This window comes from Amaranthus tricolor, chromosome 14 (genome assembly GCF_026212465.1).
Source record: "Amaranthus tricolor cultivar Red isolate AtriRed21 chromosome 14, ASM2621246v1, whole genome shotgun sequence".
Classification (NCBI taxonomy): domain Eukaryota; kingdom Viridiplantae; phylum Streptophyta; class Magnoliopsida; order Caryophyllales; family Amaranthaceae; genus Amaranthus; species Amaranthus tricolor.
Window position 1 is genome coordinate 17067298 of NC_080060.1, and position 25000 is coordinate 17092297.

General features: G+C 33.8%; 2 protein-coding genes across 9 annotated transcripts; both read right to left on the reverse strand.

Moving 5' to 3' along the window:
* Window positions 1-9843: 9843 nt before the first annotated feature.
* Window positions 9844-15512, reverse strand: LOC130799462 (phosphatidylglycerophosphate phosphatase PTPMT2-like). Of its 2 annotated transcripts, XM_057662553.1 has the most exons (6): window positions 14900-15512; window positions 13552-13674; window positions 11130-11223; window positions 10617-10699; window positions 10449-10538; window positions 9844-10331 (listed from the first exon to the last, which is right to left on the reverse strand). In XM_057662553.1, exons 1-6 carry the CDS (start codon window positions 15113-15115, stop codon window positions 9945-9947), a joined length of 993 nt encoding a protein of 330 aa, XP_057518536.1. In that variant the 5' UTR covers window positions 15116-15512; the 3' UTR covers window positions 9844-9944. The 2 variants fall into 2 exon arrangements, with proteins under 2 accessions (XP_057518536.1, XP_057518537.1); XM_057662554.1 differs by lacking the exon at window positions 13552-13674 and having other exon boundaries at window positions 14900-15437.
* Window positions 15513-19073: 3561 nt separating this feature from the next.
* Window positions 19074-22802, reverse strand: LOC130799463 (UDP-galactose/UDP-glucose transporter 3-like). 7 transcript variants are annotated; one of them, XR_009039264.1, is made up of 5 exons: window positions 22532-22796; window positions 21124-21368; window positions 20862-20965; window positions 20590-20719; window positions 19074-19428 (listed from the first exon to the last, which is right to left on the reverse strand). XR_009039264.1 is itself a non-coding variant. In XM_057662557.1 (5 exons), exons 3-5 carry the CDS (start codon window positions 20961-20963, stop codon window positions 19329-19331), a joined length of 324 nt encoding a protein of 107 aa, XP_057518540.1. In that variant the 5' UTR covers window positions 20964-20965; window positions 21124-21368; window positions 22532-22796; the 3' UTR covers window positions 19093-19328. The 7 variants fall into 7 exon arrangements, 3 of the variants coding, with proteins under 3 accessions (XP_057518540.1, XP_057518541.1, XP_057518539.1); XR_009039262.1 differs by having other exon boundaries at window positions 19083-19428; window positions 20590-20726; XM_057662557.1 differs by having other exon boundaries at window positions 19093-19428; window positions 20590-20711.
* Between the last annotated feature and the right edge of the window lie 2198 nt (window positions 22803-25000).

Sequence of the window (25000 nt, forward strand, 5' to 3'; positions counted from 1 at the left end):
AGCTCAAAGTAAGTAAAGACCATATCTTCTATATAAACACCTTTAGATCCGATGTCCAAAACAGATTTTTCGGTTTGTTGGACCAAAATATAATTCTAAAGGAAAATATGGAGAGAATTAAAAAGGAAAATCTTATTCTTAATATTGAGTTAACGCAATACAAATTGTTAGGTTTGAATAAGGAAGTAAACGATGCAACTATTAAGAGTCTGTGTACAGATTTTCAAAATCTGGACAGTAGCTTCGAATTCAACCGTCCCAATAAGGACAACTATATCATTAAGAATACCTTGCCTTATGAATTACGTGGGCAGATAAAACAAACATGGGTTCCTAAAGGGACAAGACCACCTAACATGGCCTACCCTGAATATGCTCCCAAATTTGTCACTTGGTTGGCTAAGTAATGTTGAGAAAGGTTATTTTTTGTTTTGTAGGAAAAGCAAAAATGGATCTTAGATAGTGGATGTTCGAGACATATGAGTGGTAAAGTTTCTTTATTTTCTGAAATTAAAGAAAAGTGTAGTACCCCGATTACTTTAGGCAACAAAGGTAAATGCAAAATATTAGGTGTTGGAAAAGTTGGTAAGGATCCTTCTAAAGTTAATGATAATGTTTATTTGGTTGAAGGTCTAAAATTTAACTTGCTAAGTGTGTCACAATTATGCGAGAAAGGTAATCAAGTAATTTTTGATAAAGAAAAATGTGTTCTCAAAAATCCTTACATCGGAGATACATTTATTACCGCCCTTAGACATGATAATGTTTATGCTTTGAATACTAAAGAAATTGCAGTTCAAAATTTTAAGTGTTTAAAGGCTATAACGGATGATCCAAAGCTATGGCATAGAAGGCTTGGTCACATCAATACGCACTCCATGCAAACTCGGTTGAATCTTCCAATAGTTTCGGTTAGAAGTGATCATGGGAAAGAGTTTGATCAACTAAGCTTTGATTCTTTTTGTAAAAATTATAACCCATAACTTTTCAGCTCCTAGGACACCCCAACAAAATAGTGTGGTTGAAAGGAAAAATCGCACTTTAGAAGAAATGGCTAGGACTATGCTCATAGAAAATGGATTAGCCAAACATTATTGGGCCGAGGCAGTTAATATAGCAAACTATGTTTTAAATAGGTGTCTCATTAGACCTATACTTAAGAAAACCCCCTACGAGTTATCTAAAGGTAGAAAACCAAACATAGCCTACCTTAGACCATTTGGTTGTAAATGTTTTATCCATAATAATGGTAAGGATAATCTAGACAAGTTTGATGCTAGAAGTGACGAAGATATATTTCTTGGATACTCATTAAATAGTAAGGCTTATAGAGTGCTAAATAAGCAAACAAGTATAGTTGACGAAAGCATACATGTGTTATTTGATGAATCCGAAAATGGAATATTAAGTGAAGGTTTTAAAGAGTTAAACCTTAACAAACATTTTGATGATGTAAGTGATGATGAATTAGATGCCAATGATCATAAGGAAGATAAAAAGAAGAATATGCAAGATCCTATACAAAGTCTTGACGAGGTTGAAGAAAAACAGGTTGAGCGCCTTGAAGAGTCACAGCCTGATCTTGAGAACCAACCTTAAGACCTGGAAAAAGCTTCTAAACGTATTAATTTAAATACTCCAACTAAAGATTTCTCGAAGGAAGTAGGAACAAGATCTCTAAATGATCACACACCATCCATACTAAGAAGAAGGTTTAGATTGTCATCTAAACATCCTCCGGAAAACTAGGGCTGGCAAAAGCTGACCCGACCTGCTAACCTGATCTGAAACCGACCCGAAATTAGCGGGTTTGGGTTTAGATTTTTGACCCAATTAATTAAATGGGTCAACTCGACCTGATCTGTTTATTAAATGGGTTAGGTTCAGGTTGAATATTTAAACCCGAAAAAAACCTGTTTAACCCATTTATTAAATGGGTCAATCAGGTCAAGTCGACCCATATTAACCCATTTAATAACCCATTGAAATTTTCAGATTTTCTTAAATAAAGAGTAACTCATTGACTGAAAGTGAAAGATCAAAGACGGCAAAGACCAAAGACTAAAGATTAAATAAAGCGGTAAACCCTAATTGCTAAACATTTCCCGATTTCCGCCTCCATTCGTCACTTCCTCTTCTCCTTCCTCTTCTCTCTTTTGTGCGATTCAGACCTTCTCCTTCCTCTTCTCTCTGGCAGCTTCTTCTGTTCTCCTTCATCTTCTCTGCGGCACCAAGGTAAGTATTATTAACACATAAAAGTCCGATTTTTCTGTTTTTTTTATCGATTTTATTGTTTTTAGATTTGGATTGTGTTCGATTTTTTTGTGTTTGATTTTGATGTTCATTGCTGGAACTGATTTTCTCTCTTTAATTCTTGGTTCGTGTTCGTGTTCGTGTTTGCTGGAACTGATGTTCATTGTTTTTTTTTTCATTTTTCTGTTTCTTTTTTATCGATTTTTTTGATTTTTTTTTATTTTTCTGTTTGTGTAAACAGTTTACTCCATTTTTCTTTATGTTTTGCAAGATTCATATGTTCTGGGCTTGTTGATTCATCGGATTCATATGTTCTGTTTGTGTTAATATTTTTGTTTGATTGATAACTTATATTTTGGTTTGTTAATGAAGCAAAAATGGAATCACGATTGGATGAGCTTTGTGGGATGATAATGAAGATTAAAGTTGATGAAGAAGAAGAAGACATATCTTACCCTAGTCCAAGTCCATGTCAAAGTCTCGATCAACATGAATTCAGCTCAAAAGCATCTTCCTCGGCCACCATATTTTAGATTGTGATGATTTGTAGAAACTAGAAACTAATTATGATACTTGTTATGAATATGATGAATGATGATAGATTGATAGTTGAACTTTGAAGCATGTTTAATTTTATTATGAAATGTAAATATAATGTTTGGGTCAAATGGGTCAAATGGGTCAAATGACCTAAAATATATGGGTTTAATGACCCATTTAATTAGCAGGTTAAATGGGTCATTAGCAGGTTGACCCGACCTGCTACAGATCAGGTCGGGGTTTTAATTTTTGACCCATTTAATTAAATGGGTCAGGTTCAGGTCAAGGGTCTATTGACCCATTTATATATGACCCGAACCTGAAAATGACCCAACCCGACCTGTTTGACACCCCTACGGAAAACATCATAAGTGATCCCATCAAAGGTACTCAAACTCGATCCTCTCTTAAAAATTAATGTGCATTTTCTGCTTTTGTTTCTCTTGTAGAACCAAAGGATATAAAAGAAACAATACAAGAACCAGAGTGGATCATTGCTATGCAAAGTGAATTAAATGAATTCCAAAGAAACAAAGTTTGGGATCTAGTTGAAAGACCACCAGATCGTACTATTATTGGAACTAGATGGGTTTTTCGCAACAAGCTCAATGAGGATGGAGAGATCATAAGGAAAAAAGTAAGGCTCGTAGCTCAAGGCTATAATCAAGAACAAGGTATTGATTATGATGAAACGTTTGCACCCGTTGCAAGGTTAGAATCTATTCGAATTATGCTTACTTTTGCTTCATATATGAACATAAAATTATATCAAATGGATGTTAAATATACTTTCTTAAATGGCTACATGCAAGAGGAACTATATGTTAAATAACCACCTGTTTTGAACATCTAGATTTGCCTAATCATGTGTTTAAACTAAACAAAGCATTATATGGTTTAAAACAAACTCCAAGGGCTTGGTATGACTGATTTAGCACACATTTACTTGAGAAATAACTTTCAACGAGGTAAAATTGATAAAATGCTTTTTATTAAGACTAAAGGAAAAGATATTCTTGTTGTTCAAGTATATGTGGGTGATATATTGTTTGGAGCTACTAATGATTCTTTATGCAAGGAATTTTCTGAGATCATGTGCAAAGAATTCGAAATGAGCATGATAGGAGACTTAATATTTTTTCTTGGACAACAAATAAAGCAAAATAAAGATGGCATATTTATTTGTCAAAGTAAATATGTTAGAGATCTTTTAAAGAAGTACAATGTGGATCAATGCAAAAGTGCCAATACGCCTATGAGTGCAACACTAAGTCTACATCAAGACATAAATGGTAAGAGTGTTGATTAAAAGTCTTATAGATGTATGATTGGTTCTTTGTTGTATTTAACAGCTAGTCGTCCGGGTATAATGTTTAGTGTTTATTTATGTGCTCGTTTTCAAACTAACGCAAAAGAATCTCACTTAACAGCAATTAATAGAATTTTTAGATATTTACATGGGACTAAAGACTTCGGTCTATGGTACCCTAACTATGAAAATTTTTCTTTGATTGGTTTTTTCGATGCGGATTATGTCGGTTATAAGGTGGATAGAAAGAGCACTTCAAGATCGTGTCAATTCTTGGGATCATATTTGATTTCATGGTATTCTAAAAAGCAAAATTATGTGGCTTTATCTACGGCAGAAGCAGAATATATAGCAGCCGATGGATGTTGTTCTCAAATTTTATGGTTTGCACAACAGCTTCGAGATCTTGGAGTTGATCTAAAAGGTATTCTAATTAAGTGTGATAATACAAGTGCAATTTGTATTACAAAAATCCGGTGCAACATTCACATAAAAAACACATTGAGGTACTTCACCACTTCATAAGTGATCATGTTGAAAAAGGTAATATTTCTTTATCTTTTGTTCCTATAGAAAATCAATTAGCTGATATATTTACAAAACCTTTAAGTCTTGATTGTTTTGCATATATTCGTATGGAACTTGGAATATTAAATGATGTTGTATGAACTTAGGGGAGTAAGGGTAAAATAAATACTAAGTATGTATATAGGGGGAGTATTTCAATTTATTATTCTAGTAATATGAATGATTAGCTTACATGTGGAATTTGTGATTGCATGAAAAATATACGTGTACATGTTTGTTTAACGTACGTATATTTAAAGGTTGAAAAGTAAATTTCAATTTCTCAAAAATATATATGTTACATATATAAAATATAAAAATTGGGATTTAAAATTAAATACCTTTAATTAATAAAGGATATTTAATTTTCTTAAACTAAATTTGTGTGCTTGAACATGAATGTTGGCCGTCATCCACATCTTAATTCGTAGTTCATGAATTTGTCCTAATTTAACTAGATTTTAATTAGGTTCATGAATATTATGTATATTCACTCCCTCACGTCACTTTTTCACTCAAAAACTGGTCAAAATTTTAATGGCTTTCATAATTACATTCTCTAAGTTGTTAAATCACACCTTTTGTGTGTTAAATCCATTAAACTTGATTTTTGTTTTTAAGTCCTCGTGAACTGTCCTTTTCTCTACTCACTTCCAATTTCTGATTTGCTTTATCTTCTTCAAGAAACCTTCCTTTCTTTTTCAAGCTTTCAAGACTTCATCAATCGCTCCCAAACGAAAATTAACCCAATCTACCACAAAGTCAGAAAAGGGTGAAACGTCAAAAACACCTGTTTTGAAACTCCAAATCAATCCATTCCTTCCCCTCTCACTGCTTTAGAGGTACCCAAATCTTGGTTTGAAAACCATATGGCAATTGAAAAATGGATTGATGTCTTTAAACATCGTTTAGTTTCTTGTGTTGACATATTGGACTACAAATTCTTTCTCTTTGAGGATTTTGAAATCATCTCTGCTTTTATTTAATCTATACAAGGTAAACTCTTAGACCCAGGTTCTGTGTCTTATCCCACTTTGGTCAAAATTTTTTATTGCAATCTATCTTTCATAACTCTTGATGGTTTTCCTGCTTTAAGAAGTTATGTTAAAGGTTAAGAAATTGTAATTACAAAAACCTTAATCAACGAGTTGTTCAAATTTTCAAATGTTGTTGATGATTCTACTCCAATTGCACAAGCACCACCACCACCATCTGTAGAACCTACACCCCAAGCTACCGTGAAAACTTCTTCCCTGGTAAACCGAAAGCTTCAAGAAAAAGAAGACTAGGTTCAGGAAGTAATTTCATTTTTAAGATGTTGGTTTGATAAACAATATTTATTTTCAGCAAAAATTTAGTTTTTGCAAATACAATCTCAAACATTGTTAATCCCTGTTTCTTTTTAATGAAAGTCAAAAAGGGGGAGAATATTTTGATTTGTAATAGTTTAGCTTTATTTTGCATTGTAGCTTATTTTGCGTGCTGCTTGATTACTTATGCTTGTTTGCTTGATTATTGTTCATATTCATATTTATGCTATTCATGATATTCATGTTCATCATGTTCATGCTTGATTATTGTTCATATGCTTATTGATGATCATGATACATTATTGATGATATGATCTTAAAATGTTGATATGATATTAAAATATTGATAATTTTATCTTTGCATGAATTATGGTTGGTCTTTGTTTGCTTGCAGTTTTAGATAATGATTTTTTATATTAAAATCCATACATGTGTTGTTATTGATTTATACTTATGTTATATCATGTTCACTGTTCTGATTTGAAACAGATTTCAAAGTCTTGAAATTTTTGCTTAATAATAACATAACATGGTTTATACATTATCTAAGTGTTTGTTCTTATCATGTTTTAAATTATGTTCACTTACTAATATGATTTAAGGAAAATATGGTTTTGACTTTCATCAAGGGGAAGATTAAAGACTTAACTCCTTTAAGTGATGATATTCAAAACACATATTAAAATAAACAAATAAATTAAGTAATTATATCTAGTTGTTTAAATAGGTCCAAAATCACATTCGATATAAAGTGGTTGATTGATAAATAATTTAAGTCCAACATATGTTGAAAGAAGTTTGAAATAAGTTGACTTAAGTTAAATGTCTTTATAAGATAAGATTAAATATAAACGTATGTTTTAATAACTAATTGCATGTTTTATCATATAATTACACGTCATATAACTTGACAATTTGAATGAGTAATTTACATGGTAAATAAGTTAATATTAATTATAAGTTTTCCTATAAGTATGGAGTTGCTTTTTAGCTCACCTAAAAAATAGAAAGAATAAGTCAAATGAAGCTAAAATCTAGGATCTTTATGCGGCTTATGTTTTTCGATTCTTTTGTTTGAATTATTCAATGTTCAATGCTTGGCATGAGTACTAACGTGGCAGCATATCAAAGAATTGAAAGAGCTAACTGATTCATCATGACCACATTGGCGAAATTAAAGGACTGAAGTTTCATTGGTTTGTACAACTATGTTGAGGCGTAATATATATATAAGAGACTTCATTTTAGAATTAAGGGATTGCAACACTACTACGAAATAGCTTTCTACTTACTTTGATATTTAGTATTCAAAAAGTGTTGTAAACTTAGTTCATCTAACTTTCATATTTGTAAATTTTTAACACGTTTAAGTTGGTGTTTTATGCTGCTTAAGTTAGTATTTTGAGTTATTTAAGTTAATGTAATAACTTATTAAAGTTCATATTATAACCTTTTAAAGTTAATGTTTTAACTTGTTGAAATTAGCATTTTAAGTTGCTAAAGTTTGTATTTTAAAGTTGGTGTTTTAACCAACTACATCAAGTTAAAACACCAACTTTAATGGGTAAAAATACCAACTCCTCTAGGTTAAAATATCAACTTTAATAAGTTAACAACTTAATAGGTTTAAACAAGAACTTAACATGTTTAAACAATTAACCCTAAATAACAACTTTAAAGGGTTAAAATACCAACTCGAACTAGTTTAAGTATCAACTTCCATAGTTTAAACACCAACTTCAACAGGTTAAAATAGATTAAGAAGCGCGTGTTTGTTTTTTAGTTTTTTCTTATTTTCAAAATGTAAAATGTTAGTGGGCTTGGCTTGGAGAATTGTCTATGTAAGAGATGGTCTCTCAGGATACTAGTTGTCCACTTAATTATTACTGAGTTCTAGTGAGTCCTTACCTTCATAATTTAGGGATCTTGCAATTGGTATCAGGAGCCAAGATTTAAAAAACATATCTAGAAATTAGAAAATTTTGAACGAACTTTGGTGATGTTAAAGGTTGGAGTAAAAATATTTAAGAAAATTAGGGAAATAAACACTTATGGGAAATTAATACTCAATTAAGGATTTAGGTAGTAAATCTGACTTCAATCATTTGAAAAAGATTTTGTATGATTAGTAAATAAACTAGAAGTTTTAAAGATTCTTGTAAGATAATGATGAGAAAAATTATATGGGGCTAATTTGCATAAGTTTAAGAATTTTGCGTACAAGTAAAAGGTAAAATATGATTTAAACATTTTTATTGAACTAATAGTTCTAGTAGTATGAAATTATTAAATCAAACACCTACTAATTAATGTCTTAGATCACTGACTACTAAGTTAATGAAGGGTATTGATAATGTTTTGATTATTATTTGTGATAGAAACATAAGAACTAGTGAAAATATAGGTTTCTAGGCTCAACTTGCCTTTTGACCGAGCAACTCAGAGTCATAGAAGAGACCAATGGTTAATTGGTCTAATTCATTGTTTGTCGTTTTTTTCCCTTTTCCGCTTCTGGGATGGTTTGGGAGTGTGATCATGCTTAATGTATTGATAAGGCACTGATGAGTCGCCTTGTGATCTCCCTTCAAGAGTCCTACTTTATCATCATCTTGTTCAAATTTAAGTAAGAGTTGTAGAGAAATGATATCTTTCATCTTGTTCATAAGTGGAAGTCTTATAATAGTGTTATATGAAAAATTGATGTCAACCACGGTATATTGGGTAGGCCTAGTTGTGCAGATTCCTTTTTCTCCAACACGTACATGAAGTATGATGGTTCCAAGTGGCAGGACCCGAGAGTTAATTTGGGTGGTCGCTAGAGTAAAGAATGAAAACTTTCCTTTGCGACTTAAATAGTTACCCATTGAGAATCATTGGAGCTTTCTTTTCTTTCATCCTCCCTTGGAGACTTATGTTTCTGCTTGAAGGATCTTCGTTTTGAATCATTCCAAGAACTGTAATTCTTCTTGTTTAAGAATCGTCCCAGCTTTCCTTCCTTAGCATATTGGTGTAAAAGAAACGTTTGAGTTTTTGAATAGTGATAGAGTATGGACATGCTCCTTGTGATAGTCATACTACACGTTGTAGTTACAACAATTATTTAGAGTTATTGTCGGGGTGGCGCTGGAAGTTCATCTATGATGGCATAGCAGATATCCTTTCTGTTTCTGTTAAACCGGGATTCATTCCCTTCATCCTGTAGCTCCTTGGCTCTCATTTCCTTTTTCACAGTAGACCCAGGTCTACACCTAGGAGGTCCTAATTCTAATGGAAATGTGTGATGATGTGGAGGATAGTTTCCTTTTCTTCTTGAAGGATAGTCTCGTTCTCTTCTTGAAAATAGTCATAACGTAGTTGGCATTCATTAGAAACACTTTAGCGGCCACTAGATTTTGGTCGAATTATTATGTATTGTGAGATTGCCATTTGGAATTTTTCAGCTTTTTTTTTTATTATATTGTATTGTATGATTTGATGACTCATTAAATCATGTGCACTTATTATATATGTGATACGTAGATAATGTTTACTACAAAGGTTAATAATAAACAGCCTCTTTATTATCACTAACAAGTGTATAATAAAGGTAAAATTGCGTATATCCAACTCCTGAACTCCACCGTAAGTGGAAGCCAATTGATGTTGAAATGTTGATAAAGGAGACAATAGATAGATTGGTATAGTGTATCATAGGAATCAACATGGGTCCTTCAGTACGTCAAAACTACAGGTGTGCACTTAGATCTATTTTTGGTTCGGGCAAGGGAAAGTTAGGTTGGGTCAAACTGAAGTCTTGTCATCACTAAACTTGTTATGTACCAGTAAACATCAATTAAATGGAAGAGAGACAACAGAGTACTGAACTAACCCAATTTATTAACCTTCTCATATTTACCAGGGTAGAAACAGTAAAACAGAGTATCAAATGTCTTCGGTTATGATGAAAATACAGGACCATCCTCATCTTAATACACATGGATGTCAACAGTAAGGTTATCACTTGTCTGGTCCGCCCTGATTGTGCAGCTATGCTTCCTGAGGAGCTGGTCTTCCGCAATCTTCTGCTGTGTGTGGCAACGAAGCCACAAGCAGGAAAGCCTTGCGAGAGCTGCATGACCAGCAACACGTACCTTGTATATTACATTCAGATCTGCCAATATCTGAGTACCTTCAACACTCGGATGACTTGAAGCATAATCCTCAAGATCAGATTTCGTTACCACCACCACAGAGCAATCATCAAATTTGAACAAGTTGCCCACTGGTAGAAGTCTTGAGCTTCTAACTACTAACTCGTTTCCTGGACCTGAATGACATCCCTTCACCTTTAAATCGTAATAATCTTTAACAGCCTGTAATCAGCAAGATGCATGAACATGAGAATTGGAATCAGATCAGCATAAGCTAGTCTTAAGCAGAAAGTACTGGGACTAAATCAGAAGGCATTAAAATAGATCAAATAAACACGCCTGCCACTGGGATGCAGCAAGTTGAACTCTTGGCCTGATGGATCTCACATAGCTATAAGCCTCTTCAGGGGTCATTTGCTTGTGTTGCACCTGAACAAGAAAACTGAAATAAGAAACAAAGGATAGTTATTCTTCATCATCAGAAGCACTAGGATAGTTTGCACAGACCAAATAACACAGCACGATTGTGGTGCTACGACCCCGACCAGCTTTACAGTGTACATATGTCGTCCACCCACGACATGCATTTCCTAGAAACATGTAAAGCAGAGGGGTCAAGACAATATAAATCTCCAAAAAAGAATTTTGGTAGCAGATCTCCCAAGTCATAAGTAGGGGATACAACTAAAATATTTTGCCCGTCGCCATAAAGGCCAAAACCACAACATCCATGGCATCTCCCTCAAAAGCATAAAAAGAGAAGGCAAAATTAAATTTGAAACATGTCTCTCCACTGCTAGTCTAGACATAAGATTGAATACAAGTTATCCAGTTTAGCCGAAATCATTGTAGTGTGTCGCAGAATCTGAAGTTCATACGTTTATGTCTATAATCATGTTAGTTCTAGAAAAATTTTCCAAAATTTCTCCAAGGATAGAAAAGAAGTGAGACCAAAAAAATATCAATCTCTGAAAATTAAGATATCAAATAGAATGGACGTTAAAAGAAAATAAAACTCACTATGAATGAAGTCTACAGCTTGGCTTATATCTATCATGGAGGGAGCAAAGAGATAGTCTCTAGTAGGAAGCACAAGGTGATAAATTCCATGAGCCTATAAGAATAGAACATTGAACAATACAACATTATCAGCAGTAACAAAACAGTTTAATGAGCAAATGAAAAAGATGTTTTATCCAAATCATCAATACTTGACTTCAGACAAAATTGAAAAAACCATGATTGCACTGAAGAATAACCACACATTTTGGAAAACGTCACTAGAAGCATCCAAAAAGAAATAAAGACGATAAACGGTTAAGAAAAACTAAAATCAACGCCAAGATGATAATTTCCTGCAAGATCTAGTAACTCCATACTTTTCATTGCAAAAGGATAATAACAGAAGCAAAAAAAACAAGCCCAAATGTTTTATTATTCCAATGCCAATAATTCGCTCCCTCCTACCCTAGGAGTCCGAGGTGAGGTTTGTGGGGTTGAATGTATGTTATATATCCCTTGGTTTAACTTGATATATAAAAACATAACTCTTTAGCATGATATCACAATCAATTTCTTTTAAAATCATTAGAAAGAGCAAAGGAAGATTATCGAGAGAAGGTCAGAAAGATAGAGAAAGAGTATATGGTGATACACTGCCAAACATAGATGTACTTAGATGTGAACACTAGGTGGCACGTACCCCTAGCAGCTTAAAGACAAAATTTAAAAAGATAAGAAAGAAAGTTAATCGCGTGTTTCAAAAACCAAAATCCCTAGAAGACAGTTACCCAGCCACGACTGGACAACCCACACGCCACACTACCCACCCCTCGTCGTCATCTCCAGCCAGTCCCCAGTGCTGCGGTGCTACCTAAACACTTTTGTGTACTCCTATTTCTATGTTTAGAGAATTTACCATGGATTATACCTTGAAATCACCAACAAGACAACAAATTTTAGTAAACCAATCGCATGTATGAACCTCAGTTTGTTAGGGTTCTTTACGATATTGTATGCAAAATTAGAGATGTTGGGAAATATATGTTAAGGGAATGTCTAGAACCTGTTTTTAAAGTGCATTACTTTTTAATAGCGACACTTTGCTCTGCTGCCTATTTGACGTTGCCGCCTCTTGATCACCACCAGACCACCACCTTCAATTGATTCGAAATCTCCAATTTCAGGTATGGTTTTGAAATCCTCAAATATTAGGTTTTCTTGATTGAAAAAATCAATTTAATTAAATGTTCTTTTGGATTATTTATCTCCAATTTCAAGTGTGTTTTGAAAATCCCAAATATTAGGGTTTCTTGATTTGAAAAATTGAATTCAATTGAATATTCTTTTTGATTATTTATCTTTAGTTTTATTTTATTTTGATTTTTTTTGGAGCATAGGATGTAGATTGAATACAAAAATTTTAGCACTAAAGTTTTTGGTTTATCTTCTTTGATATTTTATTATTAATTGATAAATTCCTTAGTTCCTTATTAAATTGAATGTTTGTTAAAGAAAAAAAGAACTTCTCTAAAGGCATATAATTATATAATTTTCATTTTTTAGGTTGGAAAAATGTTAAAGATTATAAATAGAGGAGAAAAAATTATATTAATTTAAGTCATACTCCACATTTGATAGCAGCATTACATATTCAAATTATTGAAGGTAAGTGACAATTTTTATGAAGACATTTATTTAGTTAGATAACATAGAAGTTTTTCACGACAATCCTATTTTTCATGATTGTTTTTCAAAATAATGCTAAAAGAATAGTTTATCCCCACTCTACATCCCAACAAAGAATACATCCTATAGGACTGTCCGCATAGGAAGATATGCAAAAATATATTCTCCATCCATCCCAAATTAGTAGCTAACTAAGGTGTTGTGCTATTCTTCGGATGTTAAAAATGGGAAAAATTAGGTTTCTTGATTTGAAAACTTCAATTCAATTTGTCCAATTTTTATTATTTTGATAGATAGAGATGGCATAGAGTTAATTGAATTCATTGACATGATACTTGAGCATTAAAACATCAATTCAGTTTTCATATGTTGGTGTCCCCAGGGATTGTAAATCCTAGATCCGCCCTAGCTACCAAGAGAGAGTAGAAAAATGTTTACAGAGCCTTTATTATGAAAACATTTTTTGTTAGTTTTAAAAACAGAAGATATACAGGGAGGAAGAGGAGCTAATTATATGCATAAAAAGGCTGAGGATAAAAATACCACTACACTTTATTACAGCTTGTAAGGTAAGAGCATACCAATCAACCAAAATATTGTTAAACCAAGGTAGTATATAGATGGAGAAAGCTAATTCCAAAAACATAATCAAATCATGTAAGAACAAGTCATTTAAAAAATAAGAGCCTTCCACAAAATACTTTCAGGAACACATGAAGAATTGCAGACCACATACAAAACTGGATACACTCACATGGTAAAGAGATGTAGGGACCAAAGTCTCATAAGGTTCATTTAGAGTAACCACTCCATGAACACCCAGCTCTTTCAATCGCAAAACATCGCTGGGGAACGGAACAGCGCCTAGCAACACAAACTGGAAACACTCATGTTAGATATTAAAATCATGGAATGGAAAAGACATATTAAACACTAAAAAGCACATTGCTTCCTTTATTACATCACAGAATACTTATTGGTTAAGAAATACAGAAACAATGTTGTTTTTTGCTTCTATGGATCGTTAAGAGTTTTGATGGTTTTGGCTCTTGTCGTTTGCTTCCTTTGTCCCCCTCTTGCTTTTGTTAGTGTTTTGGTTTATTGGTTTGTTAGCCTTTTTCTGAGTTTAGTGGCTTGTTTGGTTTGTTGGCCTCTCTTGTTGGTGGTCTTGTTGGTGGTTTGCTTCGGTTGGTGCCTCCCTTTCGTGTCTAGGGTGGTGTTTTTTTCCCTTTTATAGCCTAGGTTGTAAAACGATTTTTTTTTGGAGTAAATATATTTTTTAATTGCCCAAAAAAAAGGAAGTACAGAAACACAAAAGTATTATACATAATGCAAAATCTCAAATCTCCAACTTCGTAATGGTCACGAAACAACTTTCATGTCATTTCACGATCAATGTAAATGGTTTTGCAGTTGGGCCGGCCTATATTGCGTTGTAGAGTAGTAAGATCAAAACCATAACAATGCAGTCACAAATGTAATGATGCAGATTGCAGTCATATTTGTACCAAATCCGAGTCCCGAGAACCTGACATGTTCACTTGCTCCTAACATTAGACGCAACAATATAGAATGCATTTGGACATCACGAGCAAAACCATCAACAAATATTTCAGCAGCTATAATATTAGACTACCTTAGGTTATGCGTGATAGCAATGTACATAAAAGTTCAGTAATGCATCACATCACAAAAATATACTTCTTAAACTACTAAAAATTTTATAATCCGTATTCAATATTCAAAACACACAACAAAAAATTGTTTTGACTACAGAGCCAAAAAGTACAACAAAACGAAGAAAAAATTCTTCAACAAGATGAACCGAAAAGTCATACGGTAATCTATTCCTTTCAGCCACTCAAATCAGCACATAGTTCAGGTATTATTAGTTCAACTCATTAAATGTCACACACCAGTTCTCAAACAATCACATCTTTCCAAACAAAATAAAATCAATCAGCATAGATATGATCAAAAAATCGTAATCAAGGAAATTCAATTAAAAGGCGCAAAATATAATTGAAAAAAAAAAATGTATGTATAAAAAAGTAAAAATATACATATTTTCAAAAAAAAAAAACGATTAAAAATACACATACCTGACCAATCCGATCCCACCAACGAAACTCTGATTGAAATTTGTTCCTGAAAACGTTGTAAAACAGAGTAGGGTAAAAAAGTACACGAGCACCAGCTCCAACTAACACCCTCTTGGTATCCCAATTTCGATCATCATGATGATCATAGAGCAAAGATTTCTTATCATCAGATTCAGCTTCCCAAACCTCGTCGACTTCAAATTCTTCTATATGCATGTCCAAAAAATAAAATTGATAACCCTAATTCAACAGTGGAAGATCCGAATTAAAATCAATCATACCCTAAACGGTACGAAACCCTAATCATTGGAGATAGACATGACTGGATTGAATACAAGATTTAATTATATTAATTGATTGATCGAAAATAGGGGAAGGTCGAAATGTTTGGAAAAAACTCAAAGTAAATTGCTTTATCAATTACCAATACTGAAACCGAACAGTAATGAAGAGAGAGAAAGAGTGTGTGCGCGATTCGTGAATGTAGGACAAATGGCGAAATGTTTATTAGGTGAAGTATATCCCTTTCTTTTAATATTTTACTACCTTTTTCTTTATCCTTGAGCTGGATGGAAGAAATATTTGGAGAAAATGGTTCTTTTTTGGATTACTAGTTGGTGGACGTGTTTCTTTATGAAATCCTATTTAATTCTATTTAGCTTAAAATATTAAGTAAAATTAAGTAATTAATCTTTAACAATACAACTATTGAATATTAAAATTTGAGACTTTTATCAAATATGATTTATATATTTTCAGAATGTGATAGATTAATATTGTGATCACATTTATATGCTTTAACCATGCAACAACTACCATTGGGTTATTTTCCATGCTTTGAATCCATTGTTGAGCATGTAATGTTGTACATGCCTCATTATATTAGCAAAACTCACTCTATAATCAGTGTAAAGAGTAATATATTTGTATAAAATTTTCATTACAAATGACTTATCCTTGATCTGTAAAGCTTTGTAGTCTACTTGAGACTTGAGAGTACGCTCTCGAATGAATCTGGTTTCTTTAAATATGTTTGTTTTTATTTGAAGTGTAGCGATTGTAAGTATCATTTTGAATGTGAATAGCTTGGATGATGAAACTTGAATATCACATTCTTCAAGTCCAAAAAAATGGGTTTCAGAGTTTTACCGAGAGACAGAGTATGAAAGTAACAACAAAGCTTAAAGAGATATTTAAGCAAACATTTAGTTACGATTAAATCAACTTAATAACGAACATAAGACAAAAGTTTCATCTTTTAACAACATTGGATACAACAATTGCTTCTTTTATAGATTATGAAAACATCAAAATTAATGTATTGTAAATAATTCAATATGTAAGAACCTTGAAGAATATCCCAATGTCACACCAAAGACTAAACAACACAAGAAAAGTTGCTAAGTAAGGAAATGTAATTAACCAGAACTTATGGAGCATATCACATTAGCAATATGACTTACGAGATTCTAATCAGAACTTTTGAGAAATCTGATGAATAGCAAGTCCAATCTTAGAAGTCAGTTCATTGAATAGCAAGGCCAAGGTGAACATGTTTCCAGAGATTGTCCTAAAGGCGGTAATCCAAACAAGATTCCAGTCACGGATAATAGAAAGAACTTTAGAGGCAACAATAACAATAATTAGAAGGTAGTTGAGAGGGTGTATGCCATGAAGGATGAGTCAGATAATTCTAATGACTCACAACCTCAAGGTAATGTTATATCCGACATTCTTAAAATCTGTAGTAGATTAGCTTACGTATTATTGGATACGGGAGCTGATTATTCTTTTATTTCAAACACTTTCATTCAAAAGTTAAAATCCCCTCCTACTTTTGAAATGTGAACTTTTAAGTCAAAATTTTCGATGGGTCACAATTCTTTAGTAACAAACTTTATAAAAACTGCCCAATATAAAATTTCTCCTTAAATTCTAGTTGCGGGCTTGATTCAGTTTGAGTCGGGTGAGTTTGATGTGATTCTAGGAATTGACTGGCTGAAAACGTATAGTGCAAGGATCGATTGTCATAGGAAAATGGTAAGTCTTAAGTTAACAGAAGGCAAATGTGTAATTTTCAAAGGTCGAGAACTAAAGATGAGTTAGAGTTTGTCTTCCATTTGTAAAAGCTCAGGTAAGGGTTGTCAAGATAAGGTTGGGTATTTGTGTTATGTTATGAGTGTTAGTGATGAAAAGAAGAAAATGTTAGAGGAAATTCTAATTGTGTCAGAATACGTTGATGTATTTCCGGAGGACTTACGTGGGCTGCCTTCAAAGAGAGTAGTTGATTTCCACATCGACTTGGTTCCGGGAGTCACACCTATCTCTAAGGTTCTGTATCGAATGGCTCATGCGGAGATGTTAGAACTGAGGAAATAGCTGGATGAGCTATTGGAGAAGGGATACATAAGGCCGAGCATATTACCTTAGGGTGCTCTAGTATTATTCGTTAAGAAGAAGGATGGTACAATAAGGTTATGCATTGATTAGCGGGATCTTAACAAGGTAACTATCAAAATTGGTATCCCCTGCTAAGGATTGATGGCTTATTTGATTAGTTGAAGAATGGTAAAGTGTTTTTGAAAATTGATTTGAGATCAGGTTATCATCAGCTAACGATAGTAGGGTCAGATGTACAAAAGACAGCCTTTAGAACGAGGTATGGTCATCATGAATTTATAGTGATGCGTTTTGGGCTAACTAATGCTCCCGCGACATTTATAGAGTTAATGCATAGATGTTTTAAAGACTATCTTGATATATTTGTTGTTGTCTTTATTGACGACATATTAATTTATTCGAGAAGTAAGTAGAAGCACGAGAAGAATTTAAGGGTTGTTTTGGAGTTGTTAAGAAAAGAGAAGCTCTATACAAAGTTTAGCAAGTGTGAGTTTTGGTTAGAGCAAGTTTCATTCTTAGGGCATGTAATATCTAAGGATGGACTATCCGTAGACCTAGAGAAGGTGAAAGAGATAGTGGATTGGCTTGTGCCCAAAAACGTACACGAGATGCGTTGTTTTATGGGGTTGGCGAGTTATTATAGAATATTTGTAGAGAATTTTGCAAGCATTGCCCGACGAATCACTCAGCTAGTCTGCAAAGACCAAAAAGTCAAGTGGACTTCAGAATGTGAGGCAACTTTTCAAGAGTTGAAGAAGAGGTTAAAAGTACTTCAGTGTTAACTCTACCGGATAGTAAGGGTGAATGAAGATTTTTTGTGATGCTTCAAAAGAGGGTTTAGGGTGTGTTCTAATGCAAAAAGGTAAAGTCATTGCTTAACGCAAGACGATAGCTGAAAGTGCATGAAAAGAATTACCTAGTTCATGATTTAGAATTAGCAGTAGTGGTCTTTGCATTGAAGTTATGGCGTCATTACTTATTTGGGGTTCCCTGCAAGATTTTTACAGATCATCAGAGTCTTAAGTATATATTCACTCAGAAAGAATTGAACATGAGGCAGAGACGTTGGTTGGAACTCATTAAAGATTATGAAGCTGAGATTTTATACCATCTCGATAAGGCGAATAAGGTTGCAGATGCTTTAAGTCGAAGACCTCGATTAGGGTTAAATTCCATGAGGTGTTTGTCGAGAGATTTGTGGATGGAACTGCAAAAGCTAGAAATTGAGTTAATGGTTTCGAGAGAAGTTCAAGGGAGAATAACTGCCATGTTAGTAAGGCTGACCTTGTTTGATAGGATTGTGGAAAAACAACTTGAAGACCCTTTTTAGTGGAGCTGATGGTCAGAGTCAAAGAAGGGTGGAATACAGAGTTTCAATTCAATGAAAATCAAGTTTTAAGGTTTGGGAAGAGGTTGTGTGTTCCTAAGGATGCCGATCTAACACTACTACAAAAAAGGGAAAAGAGAACGTCTCAAATATGCCTAAGAGAACTCCTCTGGAGCGTTCTCCATGTCACAGTTCTCTTAGCCTAAGAGAACGCCCATTTTTAGTGTTTTCTTAAGTAAAATAAAAGAGAACATGTGGAACAAATAGGCGTTCTCTTTTCTTCACATTAAAGAAAATTTGCACCTTATGGAGGTGTTCACTTTGCTACTTGTAAAAAAATCTACCATCCCACCAAAGAGAACACCTGCTTTAGGGAGGTATTCTCTTTTCCCTTACCAAAGAAAACTAGCAATTACTGGAGGTGTTCTCTTTGCCCCTGCCAATAACTACTAATAAAAAAGTCGTACAATTGCAATTTCCTTTTATTTTTAAACCACCATTTATATGACAAAATACCTATATTAATAAATAAAAATACCAATACGATATAATTTATACTAATCCATATATACCATTAAATATACGCGTTCATACATGCTATACCAATAGCAAAAATTATAAATCATTTCATCATATAATTAGACTAAAAATTTCCATCGATATGATCTTATAACACATCTTCCAAATCTTCTGCTTCCTTCTCTAATTTTTGTTGCCTATGTTTGACAACGTAAGAAATCCATAAATCTCGAACTTGATCAACGCTCTCTTGAGAATAAGTTGAAGGAGCCCCAGGGGAAAACTGCAAGACATTAATAATACATTAAAATTTTACTAACCCAACTTATTACAAAAATATGTGTCAAATAACAAAAATTTGAGCGAAAATTTCGGCAAAGTCTCCTTTATATATAGGACAACCCCCAAATTGGGAAACAATGAAATACATCATAACCCGTCTCAATAACTAATCAAATAATATATTCACAAAAAAATCAACAAAATATATTTATTTTCAAAACATTATGACCTGGAGCATTCCAAAATCAAAAGTATACATTTTTTCAACAAAAGAAATTTCAATAGCTACCATAATTTCTACTTTTATGGAACATTATTAATTTATACAGTAATTCGATAGCTAAATATCTGAAAGCTACCCACAACTACATCAACCAATAGCTAAATCTACTCAAACGGTTAACACCGAGCTATTTTGCGCGGAAGAGGCTCTAGAGTTGATCTTATCCCAGTTAAACTGCTCTTTGGTTCCTTTATACAGTTCTCACTTCTCAGCCCACTTCTAGTATATCAACTAATTTAGACAAAGCAAGAGGAAAAAATATTGAAAAAGTATGCAGTAGTGCACATGAAGAGTTTAGATGATCAAACTTATCTCCTAAGAGGCAAGATCATCTAAACTAGTGTTTTTCCAAGGTTTTAGAGCTTGTGTATTGTTTGGTGACTTGTGGTTCTCTGTACTCATTAATATATTTTGGTAATTATTTAGCCCAAATGCAAAGTGGCTCCCACCTAGTTCGGGATTGAAAGGTCGAATATCACAATCTTACCCTTGTAATAACAAAGGTTAAAGACGTAATTCTAAATTTAACTCTTGCTTGTAAACATCATAATCACATAGATTGGTCAATGTAATTATTATCAAGCATGGCTACTTGACCAAGACACCAAGTTACCCAAATGATCTTATTTCCCGAAAATTACATCATTGAAGCCCTTTGACATAGAAGATGATAGTTACTGTTTTCCAGACGAGTTAACTACATACGACGTTTGTAAAAGTTGAGATAATGCACTCCCACATCACCATAAAACAAATACGAGAACATCTTAACTGACAGCATATGCAAGATATTAATAGCAATTCACTGTAAAGCAGGCAGCATTCAAACTTGCATACAGATGCAGTAGCATACTAAAGGGGAGAATATTGCAGAATTACCTTGCTGTAATTGAATCCTGTGTAGCATTGGTAAACCCGTCAAAAGCAAGGTTCAAGAAACAAAGCCCATATCCAAGAGGTGCATTCGGACTTGCCAGCTTATTAATGGTCTTTGAACTCGTCTATTGAGCTAAATTCTAGGTTAGAATTTATCAAATTTAAAAAATGTATCATAAAAATTAACAATACTTGCACAAACCCACCAAGAATACCAAATTCAATAGAGAGAGATATGATATTGACAACAATTAGAAGTTTGGTGTAATTCTCACCTTAGAGAGTGCAAAAATCGACACACCTCCAGCAACAAGAAGTGTGCACAAATATTCCGAGAATGAGTATCTAATGTCATATACCAAAGTTCCCATAAGCATCACTGTAAATTTAAAAGTAGAAAACAATTAACATGTGATTTCAGAATCAACATGATGCGAGAATGGGTATCATGTGGCTATCATGTGCACGTTTTAAAAACAAAAATTAGAAAACAGAATGCTTAATTCATCCTACTATACTATCCTCTGAACACCCGACCTTCAGCATCATTTCTTGGGTATCTTCTGTGATTTGCAAAAGGCACTTAAGGTCTTGATGGAAAGATCCTTGTATGAATATTCTATTTCTAGCCTTTATTCTTCCTAGGATACGAGTATCAGCTCTGGACAACTCATGAAAGGAGGGCTGGTCAGCAAAGTTCAGGTGCAGAATTCTGACAGTTTCATCGGGCAACTGTGTGACCTTCCACCTCTTTTCTTCGTCTCTTACAATGAATGAGTCCCCTATATATAGGACTAAGATTACATGATTATAGCCATGAGAAATACACGTCAATAAATACTCTTAACGGTCATATTATCCACGTGATGTACATGTGCCACTTAAAATACAAACAGAAAATCAGAAATCAGAATAGCCTTCTGTCAGCGTCTGATTGTTGACAGCACGACCTTTGCCCTTGTTTTCTGTGCATCTCCGGTGATTGTAAGGAAGACTCTTGGACCATGACAGTAAGTTCCATGTAGGGAGATTCCAATTCTACCCTTAGTATCCCCTAATATACTCGGGTATGATCTAGCCAAGCCTCGCAAGGTCCCCTGGTCAGTGGGTTCGATCAGCAGGTGATGGTCTGATCTACGACTGGGTTCCCTTGTGCTTCTGTTCTAGGTTATTGTGTGCACTTACAGCATGGTTCTTGGACCTTGATGGCTAGGCCCATGTATAGAGATGACGTCCCCATGGTTGTTTTGGTCCAGGTCTCCATGGTCAAGGCTTGGGTCATGCTGCAAGGTGGGCTGGTCAACGAATTTTCTGATGCACTGAGTTTCGAATACTGATGTATTCTGATCATAATTATCAGTAAACCATAATGTAGTACAATGATCAGATTAAATAGGTTTGATTAATGAATTCAGAAGATCTTAGTTTCTTTGTTTTTTTAGTTTAAGTTTATGGGTTTCAATGGGGAAGGGAAATGATTTGAGGAATGTGAATTCGCAAACTCTGCCAACATACTTTTGAATCAAACTCAATGTAGACTAACCTAGCCAAATTAGTACAAGAACAAGCAAATCTTATTTGCAAAAATAGCATAATTGCACTACATATCATTGCCTTTGACATAACATATCTGACATCGAATCAACCAGTACACAATCCACAAAAACAGGTTACCCCAGGCAATTTATCACCAACCCACAAAAATTGCACAACATAAAGCAATTCAATTTACACCAAACCGGAAATTTTACCAAGATAAAAAGCAAAGATAAGCAAAATCACACTACCCACCAAAATGAAAGTTGAATTTTCTTCTACCTCAACAAATTTACAACAGATTACCAAAATTAAACAATTCCACCCACACAAAAAAAATGAACCCTGCAAGATTAATACAAAACCCAATAAGATTAATATTAGGATTTAGGATAAAGAGTGAAAATACCTTAAACAAAATCAAAAATTACGATTTTTAGGGATTCTTTGATTCAATTCGAACAACCCACAGCCCACAGGGTAGCAGCAGCCAGCAGTGCAGCACCGAGTTCGAGTGTCCGTCTGTGATGGAGGAGAAGCCGGCGGTGGCGGGGTGTGCGAGAGTGCGGCAGCGAAGGTGGAGGAAGAGGTTTGTAGAGTTTTAACGGTTAGAGTTCAGTGTGAGAGCAAGAAAGAGAATTGAGAGGGAATTGAGAGGGAAATGGGAATTCTAGTGTTCCTGTGAGGGCGTGAGGCTATTGCTCTTCTTTTTTGAATTTTTTTTTTTTTAAAAAAAAAAAACAAAATTTCATATTCTTTGGCACAAAATAAATTTTCATATTATTTTCAATTTGGCGGTTTTTTGGCGTGAAATTTTTAAGAAAAATTAAGAGAACTTACTACTAGGAAATTAAGGAGTTCTCTTTGGTCAAGTTGTGGGTCAAAGTGATTAACAAAGAGAACTGCTATGTTAAAACATTGTTTTCTTTGGTCTAAGAGATCTCTTATCTATTTAGGAGTTCTCTTTATGCATGTTTCTTTTTAACAAAGAGAACTGTTATGTTAAAACATTGTTTTCTTTGGTCTAAGAGATCTCTTTTCTATTTAGGATTTCTCTTTATGCATGTTCCCTTTTCCCTTTTTTGTAGTAGTGTAAAAAATGAGATACTTCGCGAAGCTCATTTAAGTGCTTGCTCAATCCATCCGGATCGAGATAGAATGATTAGCGAAGTTCAAAAGCTATTTTAGTGGAAGGGCTTAAAGAAGGAGTAGTCGCGTTTATATGTAAGTGTCTAGTATGTCAAAGAGTTAAAGTCGGAAAGAAGAAAAGAGGGTGATTTAACTCAACCATTGGAGGTTCCTGATTGGAAATGGGATTCCATTTCTATGGACTTTATAGTTGAATTGCCGAGAACTAGAAGAGGTAATGATGCGATTTATGTAATAGTTGATCGCTAAACTAAGACTAGCATTTTCTTAGTTGTGAAGACGACTTGGACAGTCAAACAATTAGCTAAGGCCTATGTTCGTGATGTGGTTAGATTGCACGGGGTGCCAAGGATTATCATTTCTGATAGGGATTCTAAATTCCTATCATATTTTTGGGAAAAGTTGCAAGAAGCCTTTGGATCGAGGTTGAATTTAAGTATAATTTTCCATTCGGCTACTAACGGGCAGATAGAGAGAACTATTAGACTTTAATGGATTTACTGCGATATTGTGTATTGGAGTTTGGTACTAACTGGGAGTCGAGGTTGGCTTTGGTTTAATTTTCCTATAATAACAATTTTCATTCAAGCATCAAAATGCCACCATACGAAGCTTTATATGATCGAAAGTGTAGAACTCCTCTTTGTTGGGAATATTTAGATGTCAGTGTTCCTATGGGGCCTGATTTGATTTAGGAAATAATGGACCAAGTGAAGGTTATTTGGGACTTAATGAAAAAGGCTCAGGATCGTCAAAAGAGCTATAATGAAAATTGCAGAAGGAAATTGGAATTTGAAGTGGGTCAAAAGGTATTTTTAAAGGTTTCTCTAATGAAGGGGGTTAAAAGGTTAAGAATAAAAGGTAAGTTAAGTCCCAAGTTTATTGGACCATTTAAGATTTTGTACAGAGTTGGTAAGGTAGCATATGAATTGGCCTTGCCTACATAGTAGGATCGAGTGCATAATGTATTCCATGTGTCTCAGCTACGCAAGTATGTGCATGATCTGTCCCATGTCTTAAGCTACAATCCATTGCAAGTTGATGAAACGTTGAGCTACGAGGAAGAACCATGAAGGATACTTGATCATCAAGTTAAGGATTTGCGTAATAAGTCTATTCCATTAGTAAAGGTGTTGTGGTCACACCATGGTGAAGAGGAGGCAACGTGGGAAAAAGAATTCGACATGAAGTATTGTTATCCGCATCTATTTTCTTAAAGGTATGTAATTTTAGGGACGAATTCTCTTAAGTTGGGAGAATGAAATAGTCTTAAAGTCTCCTTTACTAGAATATTATTATTTCAAGTAGTAAAGTGAATATGTCATTTTTTTTATAAAAAAAAAATTCTTTAAGTTATAAATCCAATTAAGTAGGGTATTAAAATATATTCTACCATATTTTGAAGTTAACTAAAAATAAATAAGTGTTATCTTATTAACATGATTTTAGTACAACTCACTTATGAGTTATATTTGTATGGATAAATTTATTTATGAATATTCTAAAAGCTTAAGATAGTATTAGTTTGGGTGGGTGAGACCTATGTTTTCCACGTGTCAGTATTAGAAGAATTTATGACACTACTGCTTTCTACTCCCTCATTTATCAGTAAACCAAAGACCCACATTTCATTTTTCTCAACCAAGTAAATCACTCATCATCTCACCTCCAAGATAAAAATTAGATAATTAAGCATCCATCTTAGAATCTCTTTTTGAAGCTCTCAACA

Excerpts from the sequence above, each read along its gene's own strand:
- LOC130799462 (XM_057662553.1), bottom strand. The coding sequence starts at position 15,115 with ATGCATATAGAAGAATTTGAAGTCGACGAGGTTTGGGAAGCTGAATCT. Across the intron at positions 13,675-14,899 it reads GGTGGGATCGGATTGGTCAG|TTTGTGTTGCTAGGCGCTGT; the intron begins GTATGTGTATTT and ends GAGTGTTTCCAG. Across the intron at positions 10,332-10,448 it reads TTGCTGCATCCCAGTGGCAG|GCTGTTAAAGATTATTACGA; the intron begins GCGTGTTTATTT and ends TGCTGATTACAG.
- LOC130799463 (XM_057662557.1), bottom strand. The coding sequence starts at position 20,963 with ATGCTTATGGGAACTTTGGTATATGACATTAGATACTCATTCTCGGAA. Across the intron at positions 20,712-20,861 it reads CGATTTTTGCACTCTCTAAG|ACGAGTTCAAAGACCATTAA; the intron begins GTGAGAATTACA and ends TTAGCTCAATAG. Across the intron at positions 19,429-20,589 it reads CAGGATTCAATTACAGCAAG|TTTTCCCCTGGGGCTCCTTC; the intron begins GTAATTCTGCAA and ends AATGTCTTGCAG.